This window comes from Salvelinus fontinalis, chromosome 9 (genome assembly GCF_029448725.1).
Source record: "Salvelinus fontinalis isolate EN_2023a chromosome 9, ASM2944872v1, whole genome shotgun sequence".
NCBI classification, from domain to species: domain Eukaryota; kingdom Metazoa; phylum Chordata; class Actinopteri; order Salmoniformes; family Salmonidae; genus Salvelinus; species Salvelinus fontinalis.
The window spans coordinates 26,324,488-26,347,087 of record NC_074673.1 but is presented as its reverse complement, the minus strand read 5'-3'; the positions used below and the strand labels follow the sequence as shown (position 1 = coordinate 26,347,087).

Below are 22,600 nucleotides of genomic sequence, written 5' to 3'. Positions count from 1 at the left end.
ATTTTACATCGCAAAGGACATGATGCCATTTCATATTGTTGAGAGGCCTGGCTTTCTGAGGCTGATGAAGGTTACAGTGCCTCACTACAAAGTGAATGCTGCTAATTGTATTTGCTGTTTGTTTATTTGATTTGCTTACTTAAGGTTGTGTTCATTTAAACCTGCACTAGGGAAACTTACCTCTCATGGCCATATGGTGCATTCTTTAATGTTAAGGTTATTATTTTAATGTTTATGCACACAAAAAGTGCATAGTGCTGCTAATTTTATTTGTTGTTTGTTGGTTTTCATATAAAACTTGGTGAAATGATTCCAGTGTGTGTATCAGTACTTTTTGAACATTTCCAGCACATTTTAACAATACCGCGATAATACTGAAAACCGTGATAATTTTGGTCACCATAACCGTGATATGAAATTTTCATACCGTGTCATCTCTATCTGTAGCCATGGAGTGCTTTGAAAGACAGTCAGTATCTGGTGTGGCCACCAGCCGCATTAAGTACTGCAGTGCATCTCCTCCTCATGGACTGCACCAGATGTGCCAGTTCTTGCTGTGAGATGTTACCCCTCTCTTCCACCAAGTCACCTGCAAGTTCCAGGACATTTCTGGGGGGAATGGCCCTAGCCCTCACCCTCCGATCCAACAGGTCCCAAACGTGCTCAATGGGATTGAGACAAGGGCTCTTCGCTGGCCATGGCAGAACACTGACATTCCTGTCTGGCAGGAAATCAAGCATAGAACGAGCAGTATGGCTGGTGGCATTGTCATACTGGAGTGTCATGTCAGGATGAGCCTGCAGGAAGGGTACCATATGAGGGAGGAGGATGTCTTCCCTGTAACGCACAGCATTGAGATTGCCTGCAATGCCAACAAGCTCAGGCCGATGATGCTGTGACACACGCCCCAGACCATGACGGACCCTCCACCTCCAAATTGATCCCGCTCCAGTGTACAGGCATCGGTGTAACGCTCATTCCTTCAATGATAAACGCAAATACGACCATCACCCCTGGTGAGACAAAACTGTGACGCGTCAGTGAAGAGTCCTGTCTGGTCCAGCGACGGTGGGTTTGTGCCCATAGGCAACATTGTTGCCGGTGATGTCTGGTGAGGACCTGCCTTACAACAGGCCTACAAGCCCTCAGTCCAGCCTCTCTCAGCCTATTGCGGACAGTCTGAGCACTGATGGAGGGATTGTGCGTTCCTGGTGTAACTCGGGCAGTTGTTGTTGCCATCCTGTACCTGTCCCGCAGGTGTGATGTTCGGATGTACCAATCCTGTGCAGGTGTTGTTACACATGGTCTGCCACTGCGAGGACGATCAGCTGTCCGTCCTGTCTCCCTGTAGCGCTGTCTTAGGTATCTCACAGTACGGACATTGCAATTTATTGCTCTGGCCACATCTGCAGTCCTCATGCCTCCTTGCAGCATGCCTAAGGCACCTTTAAGCAGATGAGCAGGGCCCTGGGCATCTGTCTTTTGATGTTTTTCAGAGTCAGTAGAAAGGCCTCTTTAGTGTCCTACGTTTTCATAACTGTGACCTTAATTGCCTACCGTCTGTAAGCTGTTAGTGTCTTAACGACCATTTTACAGGTGCATGTTCATTAATTGTTTATGGTTCATTGAACAAGCATGGGCAACAGTGTTTAAACCCTTTACAATGAAGATCTGTGAAGTTATTTGGATTTTTACGAATTATCTTTGAAAGACAGGGTCCTGAAAAAGGGACCTTTCTTTTTTTGCTCAGTTTATATATATATATCCATCACTATTTTTCACTTTCTATCTCTATCTTTCGTTCTATCTCCGCAAGCTTTTCTGTCTGCATCAGCATAAAATTGAACTTGTGATATAAGGTCATTATGAAATATGTTTCTGTCTGTATAGCCTAAATCTATATTATTGACAAGTCCTGAACAAACACAAAACAAATCACTAAAATGTCACATAATCATACACAAACAGTAAAAAAAAAAATATTCCAAAACTTTCGCATTTATTGTTTGACTGTTTAAATACCAGCCATGAAACCCAAGTCTTTTTATTATTCCGAACCTATAAAGAACATGAAAATCCCCATATTAACCCGTATTTGAACAATTTACGAGAGTACAACTTCAACAAATCCAGTCAAACTCAATAAATACACACCTCTGTTGTTTCACATCGAGCTACAGCGTATATGCCTGGCATCAGAGAACGGACTGCAGTCATCACACAGTGCATGTTCTTGGGGGGGGTTCTTGTTTGTGGATAAGGGAATGTTGTTCTCATAAAGGCTCTTTGCTTTATAAGGCTCAGTGCCATCTTTCCCTCATTATACCAAGGGCCTGAAAACCCCCAATGCCAACAAACCCACAAACCAAGCCACCAAACATGTTGGTCCCCTCTCCCATCCCAGATCCCAATAGGTCCAGAGGCGTTGGACTAGTAACCGAAAGGTTGCAAGATCGAATCCCTGAGCTGACAAGGTAAAAATCTGTCATTCTGCCCCTGAACAAGGCAGTTAACCCACTGTTCCTAGGCCGTCATTGAAAATAAGAATTTGTTCCTAACTGACTTGCCTAGTTAAATAAAGGTAAAAAATAAATAAATCATGCATAAAGTCATACCCTAAGAGCACTGTACTCATTAGCAGCACTGAACACATAAAATAACTGATGCTTTGGAATACTGTTCTTTTTCAGAGCAGTAAAAGTGTGGGGAAGAGTTTAGTAACTGAGCAATCTAAGTATTTTACATCACTGACAGAATTATAAAGGAGCAACCATTCCTGGGAATGCCAGATATCCTTCCCTCTTGGATGGCATTCCATTATGACATCACGGTGGTTTTGGGTCTTCCCAGTCTTCCCAATCCCAGAAATGGGCTATAATACTCTTTTAAAGACCCATCATTATGAGCAATGGAGACATCCACTTCAAAATCAAAAGCCTATTTAATGATGCTATAAATCTGTGGGGGTTTGCTGAGTATTGCTAACAACGATTTAAAAAAACATGTCAATGAACCACAACCCTGAGGCACACAAAGGGTTGGAGTGGGCTGCCCAAGTGTGTTTGTTTTGAATGTGGCGAGGGGTGATGATATAATTTTGTTGGGTGTTTGAGGGGGATTCCTGAGATAGTTTCCAGTGACTGTGCTGTATTTAAAGCATGGGTTTAGCGTTACTAGTGTTCACAGCCTAGAAGGTGACTGACTGGGGCATATTCCATATGGCAATATACCCTTGCTGTTGAACTACTTACACCTTCTGAGACTGTCACCAAACACAATTCTTTCAAGGAACTGCATAGCATTCCTAATAGCTAGCTTCATATAATGCCATTAGCTTCGTCGGTAACCGCGGGACTATCTAAAATAAGGCAAAGCACTTATTTTCCCTCCCAAGGCAAATGAAGTGGATTTAATTTTCAAATAAAGCATAACTTAATGGACCCTTAATGGCGCTTGAACGCCATTGAGGCTCAGCCAGTGGCACAGAGTGAATTCAGTGGAAAGTAAAGAGCTTAATGGTCCTACTGAGCTTAGAGTATCTTGAGTCATTTTCCCATGATGCCTTATGATGCCTTCCACTTGGGTGAGGAGATACAATTTCTGAGCAAAGAGAGCAGCCCATATGAGACATGATTTCAGAGAGATATCCTATACAGTCAATGCTCGTATGCATTCATCGTCATTCAAATTGTAATGTAGGTAAACCCCCTGCCTCTTAAGGCAATAAAGACTTATGAGTGGTTTATTCTTGGATGGGGAAAGACAGGACCGGGCAGGGAAATAAAGATCAATGTAATGCACAGAAGGCAGAACATAATGGATGGCAATAAAAAATGACTGTAGTCTCATATTTCTCATGTTCTCTACAGTGTTTCCAAGAAAGAGATTATTCCATGTTCAGAACCATGACAGGTCTAACAGTAGAACACTGAGCAGCAGCTATGAAAAAACAAAATGTATATCTACCAGATTCTAGAGAGGTCTTTGACAAGACTGAATTGATTCAGTTCATATACTGTGGCAGTCTCTTTTATTTCTGTTCTAATGCATCTCTACAACACGGACACACCGGATAGTTACAACTGAAAACACACTGATAGTTATATACCCCAAAGGCAAAACAAAAACATGTACTGCATTTTCAAATAAAGAATAACGCCCATCATTCTTCTACCACAGGTAGAGATCGGTGTTGCAGAGATAGTACGTTTGTACATACCTACGTACCGCTGAATAAACTTTTAGCTTGTGAGGTTTTTCTCTGACTAGGCACGGTTGAGCAATAGTGATGGGTGAGTGCACCAGAAGTGAACGAAGCTTGGCCAAGCATCCCAGGACACGGTCCCTGTCACTCTGACTGACTTTCACTTCATCAAACCCTATCATCTAGGACGGGATGGCTGGGCTGGGGAGGGTTTCATACAGGCCTCCAGCCATCAAATGTACTCCTGAGATTCTGAGATGCCAGAAGAAATATCTAATAACTACCACATTAGTTGACAATAACTCATTATCACACCCAGAAGGAAACTAATTACTTAGAAAGCCTGACTGCTATCTTATGCCATTGTTCATAATGTTTATGCCTGCCTATGATGAATGTTCGGTCTTACATCGCTGTTATGAAGGCTTTATGAATGCATTCATAAGTAGAGCTACAAGTGTAACCCTACCACTTGGACTTCTGAACCCATTATGTAATGCATTAACTTCAAGTTTTTGTAGTTCCTGTCTGAGTTGCTTTTCAACTGTCACTATTTCTGATGAGAATGGATGGTGAATGTGACTTTGCTAGCTGGAGTGACTGATGTAGCGTGATTTATTTGTATGAGGTCCCTGAACAGATCAAAATCATCCTCCGCTACTTTCACATTTTTCTCCATTGACAATCAGGCCTTGAGAGGCAAAGCTCCTGTGATAAGAAGTGATTTATTTGTGGGAGTCTGAAACAGAACCCGAGGAAATGATTCAAATCCTAACACAATTTGCACAGCTCATGGTCTACGCAGTTAGATTATATACACAATAACCTTCTATGGTGGCATATAAATCTCCCTACACAATCATACTTTTAACCTTCATGGCTGCCCTAAACAATGTCTGGAGCACAGGCAATTCAGTTATCCCTCACATCAAGAATCCAATATACAGTTGAAGTCGAAAGTTTACATACACTTAGGTTGGAGTCCTTAAAACTTGTTTTATAACCACTCCACAAATTTCTTGTTAACGAACTATAGTTTTGGCAAGTCGGTTAGGACATCTACTTTGTGCCTGACACAAGCAATTTTTCGAAAAAAATGTAAAGACAGATTATTTCACTTATAACTCACTGTGTCACAATTCCAGTGGGTCAGAAGTTTACATACACTAAGTTGACTGTGCCTTTAAACAGCTTGGAAAATTCCAGAAAATGATGTCATGGCTTTAGAAGCTTCTAAAAGGCTAATTGACATAATTTGAGTCAATAGGAGGTGTATCTGTGGATGTGTTTCAAGGCCTACCTTCAAACTCAGTGACTCTTTGCTTGACATCATGGGAAAATCAAAAGAAATCAGCCAAGACCTCAGAAAAAAAAATGTTGACCTCCACAAGTCTAGTTCATCCTTGGAAGCAATTTCCAAATGCCTGAAGGTACCACATTCATCTGTACAAACAATAGTACGCAAGTATAAACACCATGGGACCACGCAGCCATTATACCGCTCAAGAAGGAGCGGTATATATAATTCTGTCTCCTAGAGGTTAACGTACTTTGGTGCGAAAAGTGCAAATCAATCCCAGAACAAAAGCAAAGAACCCTGTGAAGATGCTGGAGGAAACAGGTACAAAAGTATCTATATCCACAGTAAAACGAGTCCTACATCGACATAACCTAAAAGGCCGATCAGCAAGGAAGAAGCCACTGCTACAAAACCAGCATAAAAAAGCCAGACTACGGTTTGCAACTGCACATGGGAACAAAGTTCGTACTTTTTGGAGAAATGTCCTCTGGTCTGATGAAACAAAAATAGAACTGTTTGGCCATAATGACCATCGTTATGTTTGGAGGAAAAAGGGGGAAGGAAGCTGGCAAGCCGAAGAACACCATCCCAACCGTGAAACCGGGAGTGGCAGCATCATGTTGTGGGGGTGCTTTGCTGCAGGGGGGACTGGTGTACTTACAAAATAGATGGCATCATGAGGACGGAAAATGATGTGGATCTATTGAAGCAACATCTCAAGACATCAGTCAAGAAGTTAAAGCTTGGTCGCAAATGGGTCTTCCAAATGGACAATGACCCCAAGCATACTTCCAAGTTGTGGCAAAATGGCTTAAGGACAACAAAGTCAAGGTATTGGAGTGGCCATCACAAAGCTCTGACCTCAATACTATAGAACATTTGTGGGCAGAACTGAAAAAGCATGTGTGAGTGAGGAGGCCTACAAACCTGACTCAGTTACACCAGCTCTGTCAGGAGGAATGGGCCAAAATTCACCCAACTTATTGTGGGAAGCTTGTGGAAGGCTTCCCGAAATGTTTGACCCAAGTTAAACAATTTAAAGGCAATACTACCAAATACTAATTGAGTGTATGTAAACTCCTGACCCACTGGGAATGTGATGAAAGAAATAAAAGCTGAAATAAATAATTCTCTCTACTATTATTCTGACATTTCCCATTCTTAAAATAAAATGGTGATCCTAACTGACCTAAGATAGGGAATTTTTACTAGGATTAAATGTCAGGAATTGTGAAAAACTGAGTTTAAATGTGTTTGGCTAAGGTCTATGTAAACTTCTGACTTCAACTGTATATACACATTGTGATAAAAGACAGGACAATACGCTTTCATATTTCTTCAGCCTGCCAGCACTGACATGCGAAGGATTTGATCATGCATTGAATTGCAACCACTGTCCTTTAAAAAAACATGTTACAGCAACATCAGATACATCTATTTAATTCCTCTTGGGTATAGGAAACATGCTACTGATCGTTACAATGTATGTTACAATGTACAAGGTGGAAAAATCTGCCGTTCTGCCCTTGAGCAAGGCAGTTAACCTCAACAACAAATGCTCCCCGGGTGCCGATGACGTGGACATCGATTAAGGCAGCCCCCCGCACCTCTCTGATTCAGAGGGCTTAGTTTAAATGCGGAAGACACATTTCGGTTGAAGGAATTCAGTTGTGCAACTGACTAGATATCCCATTTCCCTTTCTCTTCCCTTATTACTCAAGAAAACGCTATCTGGCTCTCTCACTATGATTCCTATAGGATGAGAAGCAAAGAACATCTTGCTATAAACAGCATGACAGATTTGCCCTCCCCTGTGGCTGGGTGAGGTGGGTCAGTTGGAATATTGGCTTCACAGCCACCTTAGCCTATTCCTCTGGACAATAAGAGCTGTCTCTCTTTATCCGTTTGTCTTTCTCTAGTTTTCTCTAGTCTCTAGCTTTGCTGCTGATTGTTGGCCCATCACTATCGACTATGGCCAGAGGGCTTGACAGGCTCCCATCACAGCAAAATGAAGCCCATCGTTCTATCCATTAGAGCAGAAACTGGTCTGAAAATCAATGCTTTGCATTGGACCGTTCTATTCAGAGGGGTGGGAGGGGGTTACAGAAAAACAAAAGAGTTCTCTGAATCTGATGCTGTGGAATGTTAAATCGTTTAATCAAGTATGGATCTGTTCACTTCCTGGGGGCACACGGCTGGTTACTCAACACCCCCCTATAGCCTGTGGTAGCCTCTGCGGGTGTATTGAGGTCCACGTGACAACTCGGGACCCCCGGGGAGAGTGGAGAGCACAGGGGTCAGCATCAATCGTCCGCCCTGACGACCCTCTGCCTCTGTTTTGGTTATCACACAGCTGGAGGTGCTGAGAGATATAGAGAGCAGAGGGGGCCAAGGGTCTATCAGAATGCCCTTACACCCATTATCACAGGACACTGCCCTGAGGCTATGGCTATGACTGTGTACATCCCTGTACAGGGTGTCACAATGCATCACCATCCATCTGCAGCCTATAGCACAATGTGATGAAAAGATTACATAACAAAATAAGCATAAGACCAAATGGTGCTAGTATTAGCCTGACATACATTTCCATTGGTCTTTTTTGCTCTGTTCTCTGCGCTTTGTTTTTTTTTTTTTTCATTTAACCTTTATTTAAGTAGGCAAGTCATTTAAGAACAAATTCGTATTTACAATGACAGCCTATCAAGAGACAAAAGGCCTCCTGTGAGGACGATGGCTGGGATAAAAAAAAAGTAGGACAAAACACACAACACGACAAGAGAGACACCATAACACTACATAAAGAGAGACCTAAGGCAACAACACAGCATGGTAGCAACACATGACAACACAGCATGGTAGCAACACAACATGACAACAACACTGTAGCAACACAACATGGCAGCAGCACAAGCATGGTACAGCACGAAGGGCAAAAAGGTAGAGACAACAATGCATCACGTGAAGCAGCCACAAGTGTCAGTAAGTATCTATGATTGAGTCTTTGAATGTAGAGATAGAGATAAAACTGTCCAGTTTGAGTGTTTTTTGCAGCGCGTTCCAGTCGCTAGCTGCAGCGAACTGAAAAGAGGAGCGACCCAGGGATGTGTGGGCTTTGGGGACCTTTAACAGAATGTGACTGGCAGAACGGGTGTTGTATGTGGAGAACGAGGGTTGCAGTAGGTATCTCAGATAGTGGGGAGGGAGGCCTCCTATAAGGAGCATTGGTGGTAAATCTGATGACCAAATGGTAAAGAACATCTAGCCGCTCGATGGCACCCTTACCTGCCAATCTATAAATTATAAATTACGTCTAACACTAATCAGTGTTAGTTTGGCAGCTGGGGTGAAAGAGGAGCAATTACGATAGAGGGAACCAAGTCTAGATTTAACCTTAGATGTGCTGAGAGAAGGACAGTGTACTATAGTAGAACACAACCAGTTTACTAGCTACCACAAGCATGAAGCACCATACCACACAGCTTGGCTTTGTTTAACAATGTGGGCTGGTTGGTTGTAGTAATAATAGTACGGCTGTCCAGGTCTCCTTTTGACTTATATTTAAGGACTTCCTCTTCTCAATCGCAGCCCTGTGTCCTGCCCTTCCTGCCAGACCTCTTGTCATCCTCCTTGTCAAGTGCAGGCCTGTGCTTGTGCAGTCATTTTGGCAGCTCTGCTTTTAGGCACAGGCTGGCCTACTTTTAGACACCGTTAGCAGAGCAAATAGACCAAATTGGATGGATTCAGATTCACCCTGCCAGCACGCTGCAGACAGCCCCAGGAGTTCACTGCAGGGTGCAGGGCTTAGTGCTCTTTTTTCTCTCTCTGTCTCTCTTTCTCTCCTTCACTTCCACCTCTCTCTGTTTATCTCTTTCTTTCTCTCACTCTCTGTGCCTCCTTATTTATCTCTCTATCGCTCAGCTCTGGATCTGGTAGCAATACGATGTGCACCAACCAGTCAAAGTCTGTCTCTCACTGACTGCAGCTGTGAATGAGATGACCAACTAGGAGGTGATAAGGTCTGCAGGTTTGCAGAAGGTTATAGGGGCAGAGAATACTGTTTTAACATCTATCATAGTCTTCTGGGGAGCAATAAAGTAGAATGGAATGGAATAGAATAACTTTATTTTTCCAAAAGGGAACTTCAATATAGATGAGTATTGAACCAGTGCCTTCAGATCTGAATGTGACATTTACTAAAAAGCTATGGGAGAAAAATATGGCGGTTTTGCCATTTCAACACAGTCCCTCGTCCCTTATTCCCAGGCCCCCTGCCATCCTGAGAATAATAATATTACCATAAAACATTAGGAGGAACGTTACAGAACCACTTGAGTTCTACTGGACTAGCTAACCTCCTTCCTTACAACCCCAGATAGGAAGAGACACATTTGTTAGCATTCATCACCGTAATTAGCTTGCCGCTGTTTAATTTCATCAAACACACTGTCTTTTGTCTCTGTGATCACAGACGAGCCAGCCAGACACAGCACTCAGCTCCACGACCCACAGTCAGGGACTTAATGAGAGAGAGCTTCATTATTTGAATCATGTGACCTGAGAGCTTTCTTCTCTGTGACTGAGCTTCACTTGCATGGGCCCACAGACAGACACAGGAACAGGAAATCTGATGAAGGTGTTCATTCATTTGGGGGATGTGAGTTAGAAAGGCTTTAATGTAGGAGTTTGTGTGTCTAATTATTCATTTGATAATATAAGCAACTGCACTGCCTAGGCTTGTTATGGCTGATAACTCCACGGTAGCAAACGACACAAAGTCACTGACTACACTTATTTCACTGGTTTCCGAATTAGATGTTTGCCTCTCAAGAATACTTATATACCATATCACCACTCTAACTCCAGCCTGGTCTCTAGCTATGCAAACCTGTTGGTAACTTGTTCTTAGTGAATGTCCTTACTTGATATGTGGCTCCTTTGAACAGGAGACTTCCACAGTGCAGGAAGTGTGCCAGACTCTCTCACACACACCTGTCTGGCTCACAAAGGGCGACATGCTGAGACAAGGCCTGACACACCTGTCACAAGCTAACCTGTCACCTGCTCTGCCAGTCCCTGTGAATCACTGTACATTTAGTTTCAGTGTCTGTCTGATGACTGATACTGAGAAAATAAAGACAACGACCACATCATCTACTTATCTACCACCCAGTGGTGACTGGCCATTAATCAGAAATCACTAGGGTGAACTAACTTTGAACACATCTAGTACAGAACAACACACAACAGTGAAGTAGTGGTAGCCTTCTGGAGTTAGAGCTGATAAAATCTTGAACTGTTGCAAGTGCTATCACCTATCTCTCTTTCTCTCCCTCTGTGTGTACCCCTTTAATCTCTCTTGAGTCCAATTATTGTAATTTCTGGACTCTGCTGAATAGAGCAAGTTACCAGATACAACTGCACTATAAATATTTCCCTTATTGAACATTACCCTGTAAAGCACTGAGATTTTGAAGTGTTCTTCATTACTCCATGTTACTAAGCCATAGAGCAAATATATATGGCAAAACAAACAGTTAACTTTAAGTAAAACTACAAAATGCTCCCTCGATAGAGAAACCATTTGAGCTTCTTTATTTCGGTTATTTAAAACAAATATAAATCTAATCTTAAGTGTCCTTCCCTCTCCCCCAACACATGGACGTACTATGTAGGGAATAAGGTGCCAAAATGAAGGGCCATGCTTTACCTACACTCCATCTGTTTTGTCACAACGAGCCTGTTATTCTGTGTGTCACTGATCCTCAGTGAGGATGAAATAAAAGTCACACAGAAACCACCATCTGTTTGCAATAACAAATGTAATGAAACAAAAATACATATTCCTTTCAGGAGTAATGCATTTCGAGGAGTAATGCATTTTGAGGAGTAATGTTTTTAGAGGTAATGCGTTTCGAGGAGCAATATGTTTTGAGGAGTAATGTTTTTAGGAGTAATGCATTTCGAGGAGTAATGTTTTTAGGAGTCATGCGTTTCGAGGAGTAATGTGTTTCGAGGAGTAATGTGTTTCAACGAGTAATGTGTTTCGAGGAGTAATGTTTTTTTTAGGAGTAATGCATTTCGAGGAGTAATGCATTTTGAAGAGTAATGTGTTTTTATGAGTACTGCGTTTCAACAAGTAATGTGTTTCGAGTAGTAATGTTTTTTAGGAGTAATGCATTTTGAGGAGTAATGCATTTTGAGGAGTAATGCATTTCGAGGAGTAATGCGTACCATATGTCGTGGGTACTAGACAAGGCTGAGCGGAGCTACTCAGTCAGTATCTAAGAGTTAGGGGGGAAGAGAGAGAGCTGCCTGTATGAATGTGGTTTCTGACAGGCTTTCACTTTACACAGACTCACACACACTTCCACAGACCCACACACATGCACCCACACACACATACATACCCATCTACCCACCTCCACCCATCACAGACACACACATACTGAAACTAGAGAAGGAAGCTGGATAGGGGGATATCTGTCAAGGCCCAGGCACATGTGTCTGTCTCTCAGTCTGCAGTAGGCAGGGCTGAAGGGAGGAATGGGTTCCCAGCGGGGCCCTCAATGTCTGGACTGACAGCACTATTAGACCCCTGCCAGACAGCCAGGAAAGGACAAGGTCACCCAAACTCATGGTTCTGAACACCGTAGCAAAAAAAAATCCATAGAAAATGAGTGTTTCTTATTGGACAAGTTCAGGTAGTTTCTCCCTGTTTCAGTCCATTTTCTTCCATTTGTTGCCTAATTCAATTAAATAGAACTGTAGTGAATACGACCTCTCTTACTCTGAATAAAAGCCATGACAGAAAGGTGCCTCATTATGAATGCACTGAGAAAGGAGACTCAGAGAAGAGAGAGAATAGAGATATCCTCTCTTTTCAGGAGTAATCTTATGGAATCCATCCGACTAGGGTGGAGGGAGGTTAGAGTTTGAAGTGACTGAAGCAAGGGCCAAGGCTGTGAGAGCTGTTAGGGGCAGAGGGAGGGAGGAATTGTACACACACAATCCTGAGGTCACCGTTCTGATCTCACATGGGAGGTAATGGGATAGTGGTCCGGAGCAGAATCAGTATTCCATCAGCAGTTCCACTGGGCTCTAGGAAGTGACCCAGCAAAAAAAGTATAATTATGTGATTGCTGTTCTCTTTCTCAAACATACACAAACACACACGGATCATGTCTGCGGTGACATCGTCAGTATGTTGAATAAATTGTCTTAATGTTGTTCCCCGTGCCCTGAACCGTCTTTACCTTCAATAACACTTCAAATGAGAAATCACATGGGAAAAGGTACATGTTTATTTCTCTGAGACGGTGACATGCCTGGAGCGAAGATGTTTATATCTTCTATATGAACTACATCAGGCTCTGTGTTTGTACAGCTGATAGTAATTTATTTCCTCTCTGTAGGGGAAGTACACAAAGTGGTTTACACAAGGCTAGAATAACAGTGTCCCTATACCTTTATCTCACAAAGCCACAAGACAGAGCCCCATTGTCATAGCTGAGGATTAGTGGAAATAGTATATTATAGTGTTCCCATTGGCATTTCATACCATCAAACGACTGTTAAAGGTTAAGAACATCTCAGAATGTGGCAAAATATATTATAATTCTGTGTGGCTCAGCTGCAACGCCAGGGTTGTGGGTTCAATTCCTACGGGGGACCAGTACAAAAATGTATGAAAATGTTTGCACGCACTACTGGAAGTCACTCTGGATAAGAGTGTCTGCTAAATAATTTAAGTGAAAATTTAAATAAAGTAAATGATCCTAAACCAATACCTTTTTAAGAGTCAGTGGTGTCGATTAGGTATCTAGCCATCTTTATTTCATTCAATTGGTTTCAATCTCTGTAGTTATTGGTCTGTTTATGACTCTCTCAACCAGTCTTGAGCTCCCATATTCAAGTGACTGGATAAGCGATGCAAACATCTACAACTAAAATCACTACAGCTATCCTCGGATAACACATATGAAGGGTGTTCTGTAGAGATAAACACACACCATTACTACGTAATACCCCATAGGTTCAGTAATCATACAATCAGGCCCTATTCACCATCTTCTTAGTGTCAATAGACTAGTGGAGGAGGTGATCATCAGAGACCTTTCAAACCCATCAACAGTGATGTAATGGCTGGTGTTTGAGTGGGGAGAAGCATGTAAATGTGTAAACTCTTCTGAGCGTGTGGTAATCCTAAAGCGGAGTACGAACCAGCACTGCACCAGCCGAGGCCGATCAGTCAGAGAATCAGAGTTTGTTAGGGGGTATTGGGAGTGCAGGTCCTCACTGTTTCTTTCAATGGTGAGAAATAGGGTGGTGGATTTGTTGTAATCAAGAAGATCTTTTTGGTAATCTGGAAGCCTTTCTGTTGATGGGTCTTTCTATAAACTAGGGTACCAGTGAGCATTTCTTGTAGTGGTGTAACGATTGTCGTCGGGAGAAGGAGAAAAGGACCAAGGTGCAGCGTGGTAAGTGTCCATATTAACTTTTAATAAATACTAACACTTGAACAAAAAACAACAAAGCAACAAACGAACAGTTCTGCAAGGTGCAATACACTAAACAGAAAACAACCACCCACAAACACAGGTGGGAAACAGGCTACCTAAGTATGGTTTTCAATCAGAGACAACTATTGACAGCTGCCTCTGATTGGGAACCATACCAGGCCAAACACCTAGAAATACAAAACATAGAACAAAACATAGAATGCCCACCCCAACTCACGCCCTGACCAAACCAAAATAGAGACATAAACAAGGAACTAAGGTCAGGGCGTGACAAGTGGATAACTGTTTGGAGAATTTAGCCTTTTTTACATGTGAATACATTAAGATAACAGGGGAACATAGATACATTCAATATATTTCATGAGTTGAATCAAAATCTATGTATAAACCCTTTCTAACGCTTGGAATCTTCACAGATTTGACAAAAATGGGGTGACTTTAAACACTACCTTTCTTTCCTTACATTTATGATACATGTTCTTCTTCTTATATAATATACTAAGCATTTTTCAATTGAATTACACATTGATGCAAAATAATGTATGTGATTGCAAAATGCAATGCTTCAAACAGAAAGAGTAACTTTAATATGAGTAATAAAACAAAAATCGATACTGCCATTAACGGGGTTCTTCAATAATTACACATAATAGTTGTTTGATGCCGTTTGATGTCTAGCTGTTTAGTTTCACGGGAACATTATCACGCAACATCAGCTGATTCAGGAAAGTATTTTCTGAATGACAGTCGAGTGTTAAAGAGTGTGATACTGCACGCAGTTTAACAGCCAAAGGGCTGGAATGAATGTTGATCTGGAGGATTGACAGAGCCTTTTGTCTGTTGTTATGACGCTCAAGATAATTAGCCTACTTCCCGGACAACATTAAATCAAGATTCGTAAGATAAGATTATTGTCTGTGTATGTTTTGGTCTTTTGTTTTCCAAGTTAAAACTGAGCAATTGGGAACATGAAAACTGCCTGTTTATTCGTTTTTGAATAGAAATCCCCACCAAAAATTGCTTGTTTTTTTGTTTTTGCATATAAAACCAAAAAACGACTTGATATTTTGCTGTTCAAATGTGGTTGGGGTTAAATGTGGAATGCCTGGTCAAGTGCAGAGCCAACTCTTCCTGTCCTTTCAAAGTAGGAGGTCACCCTTCCAACTCCATTCTATAAATATATTCATTCATTTCTGCTCATACCGTGCCACAGTTCCAAGATAAGGTAAGATTTCTACATTTCTGCATAAGATTTACTGTGTATTAACTTATTAATGAACTGCTGTTACTGTAAATGGTTAGCTGACTGATAATTCCTAGCTACCTAGCTAACCATTGGTAATCTGGGGAGGCAGGGGCGGCAGGTAGCCTAGTGGTTAGAGTGTTGGGCCAGTAACCGAAATGTTGCTAGATCGAATCCCTGAGCTGACAAGGTCTGTCGTTCTGCCCCTGAACAAGGCAGTTAACCCACTGTTCCTAGGCCGTCATTGTAATTAAGAATTTGTTCTTAACTGACTTGCCTAGTTAAATAAATAAATAAAAAATCTTATTAAATGATGCTATACAGCCAAAACAACATTATATATTGCTATACTAGAGATATGGCTTAACTATAGTTAGTCAGTGGTTGCACATCTAACTAGCTGGAAGGAAGCACGGGTGTGACTAGTAGACATGTACATATATCCTTTAACTGTTTGCAGCAGGTCTCCAGCTACCCAAACCTGTCTGATCAGCCTAATGGGTTGTTGTGGGTGTGTCCAGCTTACACCTGTGCAAATCTGTGTGTGTATAGCAATGGAATGAAACATCCAACCAATACCTCAAGTGTCTTGCTGTAGGTCCACCACACACCTGAATGGTTGTGGGGTCCTGTCCAGAAACAACCCCTAGCCCTACCCATAGACACTTGTGGAGATCTGAGAAAACTGGCCAAAATTGCACAAAGACTTTCAGAGGGTAAGGTGGAGCTCTCACCATGTCACTACCTATCAATCCCGCTCAGATCTCCACAAGTGTCTAGACTCTGTGCAGTAGGGGCTAGGGGATGTTTCTGGACACGCCATGGGTTTTATGGTAGCTCAGTTTGTCAGTCAGTCAGTCAGTCTGGCACTGTCAAAACTTGTTAATAGCTGCCAAATACTTGCTTCCTCTGTCCTCAATAGCATTTCCTTGATTTGCTGCATCCTCTCTCCTCGTCTCATTCTCAAAACCCATTGGATGAGAACAGAGGTGAAGATCAGACGTGAGGAATGAAGGAAATGCAATTGAGATTCTCCCTTTGTTTCCTCCATTCCTCACAAAGCACATTGAGGGAGAGGAGAGAAGGTTCCTCCCCACTGTCTCCAATGCACTTTCAAGGAGAGGCAAGGAGTGGAGAAAACAAGGACATAGGAAGCAAGAATGTGCTGTCTAGTTTTCACACACACACACATACACTGCTTGAAGAGTTTACTGATTATAAATGATTTCATTCTTGGTTATTATTATTATCAGTGACTTTGTTGACAGAACCCATTGTATTATATTATTGTATTACATGATTATATCAACCATTAAAAAATATATAGAAATGCTGTTGTTTATCTTCTTCATTCTTCTGGAAGGATTAGCATGGCTATAAATGATATAGATGTTGACTAAAGCACAATCAGACCTGGCAACTAGGCATGACAAAGAAACATTCAAGGTCCATATTTCATGTGACATTTTGAATGATGTAGATGTTTTGTTGTTGCTAAGAGTTACGGTCTCATTGTGCCTATCTAGACTCTTAATTCTCTAACTACACATGTGAAGGTGCAAGAAAATGTATATTTAAATGTATATCAAACCATTATTTTTTTTACCCTGAAGTCACAAATTGGTCCCTTTATTTATAGAAAGACCCTGATGTTGATCTTTGACCAGATTAGAGGCTTTATTTGACTAAATCTGGTGTCGGCTGAGGGAAACAGAAACATAGCAGAGAAAAGACAATGGGAAGAGAGAGAGCGAAAGAGAGAGAAAGACAGAGAGACCATTGTTCATAGTTCACCTATCATGTCTTGCCCCGACATGCCACACTGTCTGAGTCAATTTGAGCTATTCTCCTTCCCATAGGCAGCAGCAAGGTGAAATACACATTGTCACTGACAATAAGCCTTTTGCAGCATTGTATTAAATGACAACAAATTACAAATCAAATTCTATTGTTGGCTATATTCATTTTGAATTACACAAATACATAAAATGAAAAACAAAATAATATATAAACTATTGCTAGTTGATTTAATACATTTTCATCCAGAACAAATGTTCAACCCAAATACTGCATGCTGAACTAGATTGTGCCTCCAAGCTACAGTAAGATAAGTAATCACTAGTAGCAAGGCTATAGAGAATGATTGTGTGACAGCACAGTTTTGTCTGACTAATCCACATGTTGAAACTTGTAAACTGTCTTCTTCCAGCTAAATTCAGAAGTACTGATCTGTTGTTAACTTCCTCATCCCAATAGCCTCTTTACAAAAATTCCAGATTTTCCACACACCATGAGCCATTCACTATGGGTTGAATGCTAACTTCCACTTAAATAAAATGTTTACTTCGTCATGCAGTGATATCAATGGGAGGCTACATACATTTGGAAGTTAGGATTCACCCCGACGTCTCAAATCCCTGGCGGATAACTATTGTGGTTTCCCTATTGCATGCACTTGCTTGCTGGTACAGCACTGCAGACTGCAGGTTTTTCATAGGATTATATTTCCAAGCTCTTCTTGGATACAATAGTGCTGATGCTCAGTGTGTGTCTTTCTGGTGCAAAGTGACAGTACTTAGTGCCAGTCTGCCAGCTACATGTGTCATCATGCGCAGCAGTGGATGAGAAAGGAAGACGGCTAAATGTTTTTCAGAAATCCTTTTAGGCCTCTAAGGCCTAATGTTGAAGATAAACTTTAGAAACACAATCTATCTCCACCTTGGGTCCAGGGTGGGGAGTTGCCTGGTTTTGCTCACGTCTTAGTGCTTGATCATCTGAGGTAAAGTTGGCAAGAATCCCTCCTCGCCTCAAATGTCTGTGAAATCACTGCCACACACCATCTAACATTAACATTGCCTGCCCTAGCTCCTCATTATTAAACCCAGTTCTGCTCTGTAATTGCAAGGGGCTTGTGTGTGTGTGTGTGTGTGTGTGTGTGTGTGTGTGTGTGTGTGTGTGTGTGTGTGTGTGTGTGTGTGTGTGTGTGTGTGTGTGTGTGTGTGTGTGTGTGTGTGTGTGTTGGTTATTCTATCCTTGTGGGGATCTAAAATCCACAAAGGTCCCCACAAGGATAGTGAAACATGAGGACAAAGGCTATTTTAAGCTTAGGGGTTAGGGTTACAATTAGGGTAAGGGGTTAGTGGTTAGGTTTAGGGTTAGGTTTAGGGTTACGGGTTAAGGATAGGTTTAGGGGTTAGGGAAAATAGGATTTTGAATGGAAATGTATTTTAGGTCCCCATGAGGATAGAATAACATAACGTGTGTGAGACAGTGTGTGTGTGTGTGTGTGTGAGTGTGTGTGTGTATACACTTTATGCGTGTGCGTGTATGAATGTGTGTATGTGTGTGTTTTTATCTGCCACAGATATCCCAGCCCCAGACATTACAGTGTCTGGTACAGGCTGGTACCACAGCAGACCGCTGTCATTCCTGGTGGACCACAATGCTTACCACAGCACATGTCATAATGTGGGCACCAGCCGCCAGGCACCGACCTCACAGGGAAACACTGGATAAGGCACAAAGGAGCCCTGGCCTGAATGGAACCCCCTGAATGGAACTTCAACCTACACATTCTCTCACAGCTGCAGTCTTCATAGACTCTAGAGACACACACCCATACACAGCATATCATACTGACATTAAACATCTTATTAACTTAAACCTAAACGAAGTAAGCCTCAGGTGTCTAACTAGCGCTGCATGCAGTAAAATAAAAATACAATTATGGAGGAAAATATTTTTAGATTTTTGTTGCTTAAATGTCCATTTTTGATTGCCATTCCCAGAAGGCCTATTCATTCTAGTGCTGTATTTTCCTGCATCTCAAAGAGCTATGTACTCTGCGAAGCATTTCTGTACTTGGATGTCACCGTTTGATGGAGTGGGACCTGTGTGAAGGGTCAAATGCCATGGGAGAGGGTTCTACCACATGAGGTGAGACCCTCCTCCCAGCTACCATCTATCTCCATAACATCTGCCCAGACTTGAAAAGGTGCATCACTAAAGTCATGACATCTCACAGCCAAGGTGTGATTATGAGTCATCCTCAGGTGGTAGAAACCCCTGGGCATCAGTGTCCTGTTTCTCGATACATTTTTTGTGACATGTACAAAGGGAAATTACAAGCAACCCCTGCATTGAGCTTGCGGGGGCTGCCACTGCAATTCCACCACCGAACAAGCTTCCTGTCTTGACAGGATACCAAAGCCAGAGAGGGGAACCCAACACCTGAGCAGAATACTGAGGCAGTAGCTGCTGAATTGAACCCCTGGGTGTGTGGGAGGGGTGAGCCAGGGTTACCATATGCCTGATGTGCCAACGGAGAACCGCTAGTAACTACAGTATACGTGAGAACAGGGGGAAGGAATAGGAGGAAGAGTGTTGTGTAAGCAGAAGCAGTGTGTGGTCGAGGTAATGGACCCTGTTGTGTTCCAATGGTTTCCATGACTTGAAATGCTCACCACATACAGTACATTAATACGCCTTTACTTCACACCGGAAAGTGGGGAATGTAGAGGATTGTATAATAACAGCTCTTTCCAATGAATGATAGTTTATTTTCTTTAGATATAACATGCTGCTCTCTTGGTCTCTGACATTTGAAAAGTAAGGCGTTAACTAAAATTAGGTTCCAGTAGTATTTACTAACCACATGACCTGACAAGGACCTCTTGGACCTTAGCCTATAAGGCCCAGAGTTTTCCCTGATCAGATCACATGGTCAGGAGAAACTCTGGGCCCTATAACAATTACACTTGCAAAATAGGTGTTCTGACCTCCAACTTGCAGGACAAATACACTCTCTCTGACCAAGTAGCCCACGCGGCCAGCAAAGGGGGCTACTCCAGGGCTTCAGGGAGGAGAGGATGGATGAAGAGGGGAGCGGGAGAAGGAGTCATACAGGGAGATTTAAACACCTCAATGTATTGGAGTTATATTTATGAAAAGCACCAGCGAAAGAAAATAGCTCTGGTTTGCAACAGAGATGCTATTAAGATATGCATCGCTTGAGTCAGAGAGGAGCCGACATGACCATAATACTGAAAAATCACCTCAATTAGCCTACTCCTACTTGGCAGAGAAAGAATGGCTGGAACGATATAAAGGGGTTGAGGTTGGGATGGGGTGAAAAGGCCAACCAGCACTGAGATAATTGATCAATCGTTACAGATTGGAAATGAGAATGCTGTGAAAGTCATGACCTTCTACAGTTAAGCCACAGTTAAGGCCTTCTCTTGTCGCCATTGCAATAGGTGTGACAATGTGCAATGTAAAAATTGTTTGGCTTTAGGAGCCACCACCTTCTGACCATTGTGTGAGCCATTTGACATGTCCTCTTTCTCCTGCCCCTTAGCTCTCTTTAACACAGCATCAGTAGGGACTTCTCCTCTGTGTTTTCAACTCAGTCCCATTCACATCACTCAAAATAACGCATGATAACACTTATGTGTCCTGGGGCTCTGTATTACATAAACCTGTTGGAGTATGGAGCCACAGCAGCCTTTAAATGCATCTACCACAGAGGTAATACAGTCTGCTATTACATTAGGTTATAACTGATTAAATGTATTGCTGTATGGATGAGCAATGAAGATGTCTGAAGGTAAGAGCTTACGTTTAAATGGCCCTTTTTTAGGTTCGAAAGCTGTATTGCACAGCAATGAGGTAAATTCCCTTATAAGCATGAGAAGCTAAAGACATGAACAAAAATCCACAAGATATTCCCCCGGTGAATTATAGCCTGCTTCAATGTATCATGCATTCACAGTACCACAACACTGAAGAAGAACTCTGAGAATGTCATCTATTTAATATATGGATTATAGCCAAGAGGGGTTAGGTGCTCCCTCTCCCCACTCTCTTCCATTATCATAAATAAACCATGCTCATTGATGTCAGTGGCAGAAGGGGCCATTCTCTGTGCTCATACATCAACATATTGAATACAGTAACTCAACAAAGAGGTTACCCAGGACCCAGGATGATCCTGCCATGTCAGACACAGGAAAGAATACATGGGCTAATTCAGAGGGGATATGTTGTATGTGTGAGAAAGTAAACTCCTAACTTGATAATGACTTTATTACAGATGGTGAAAAGAAATCACTTCACCGTGTTTTGGGCACAATTATGAAAAATTCGTTAAAATTACGCACTGAGTAGATGCGTCACAGAACTAGTCATGTACACACAACTTACCACTTGCATTCTTCCCACAAATGAGGTATTGATACTGCTGCAGGAACCCCCATAACTCCGAATCGTTGTTGATGGCCTGTTCGAGGGACTCAACAGTGAACTTAGGGATCCCATTATCTTTCTCCACGAGCGCGCTGCGCAGTGCGCGTGCGTACACCTCTCGGAAAAGACTCTCCATGCACGCTGTCAGGTAGATGGCAGCGTGCTCATGGATCCTCACCGCAACTCGGCTGTCCACCATCCACCTGAAGAACTTCCCCACGTTGAAAATGAGTCCGCATCTGAGTGACTTTCCGCGGCTGAACTTGTCCTCGGTGCTCATGTTGTACATAGACAAGGCACTGAGTGCGGCGGTGATGCAGTTCACCGAGACTGTCCAAGACATGACAACCTTTATGGCACTTTGAATCTCATATTTGGTACATTTGGCATAGCGCAAACTCAGGCGCTGCGCTTCCTTGGCGACCCTCACGAGTGCGCGGCTTATGAGGACCGAGAGCCTAGCCAGGATCTCCTGTGACACGACCCCCAGCCTCAACTCTTCGTCCTTGTTCAGTGCGCTCTCTACTTCCCCGAGGCTCCATGGCACGTCCTCGAGCTCGGGTAGTTTAGCGCACTGGCCGGAGCAATCCAGGATATCGGGGTCTTCGACCAAGACTGTGTTGACCGTGTCCAGGCTGTTGTGGCGACTGTGCATGGAGTCGGTTAAATGCCAAAAATTCCCCCCATGCGCATAAGGTATATGTGCCTCGGAACAGCACAGTGAAGCACTGGAAGACCTAAAGGAGTCTGCTGCTCCACCATAACCCGAATCAAGCGTCAGATCCTCCAGGGTCCTCGCCACTGACTTCTTACTACTGCTTGCCATAACTGCACCTCATACTGTAAAGAGGACTTTGGAATGAATGGCTCAAAATGTCTCACAACGTCGCCCAATGCAATTAAATGAACGCAATTAAAGCCCGACTGCGATGTATTTTGAAGTGTCAATATTTTATCCCGTTGCCTTCAGTGGAAACGAATCAAGTTGATATTTCTCAATCCAAATTTCGAGGTGTTACCATCATAGCACATAGAGCAGCTACAGTGGTCTGTGTTTTACGCAGTAAGATCCTGGTAGATGGAGGCGG

At 42.5% G+C, this 22,600-nt stretch overlaps 1 protein-coding gene across 1 annotated transcript in view; it reads right to left on the bottom strand.

Annotated features, from left to right (window-relative positions):
- The window catches only part of LOC129861811 (ankyrin repeat and BTB/POZ domain-containing protein 3-B-like), a 162,759-nt gene extending 140,159 nt beyond the window's left edge, over positions 1 to 22,600 (bottom strand). The window contains exon 1 of the mRNA XM_055932963.1: positions 21,471 to 22,600. Coding sequence (XP_055788938.1) covers positions 21,471 to 22,338 — 868 coding nt within the window. The 5' untranslated portion in view covers positions 22,339 to 22,600. The remainder of the gene's footprint in view (positions 1 to 21,470) is intronic.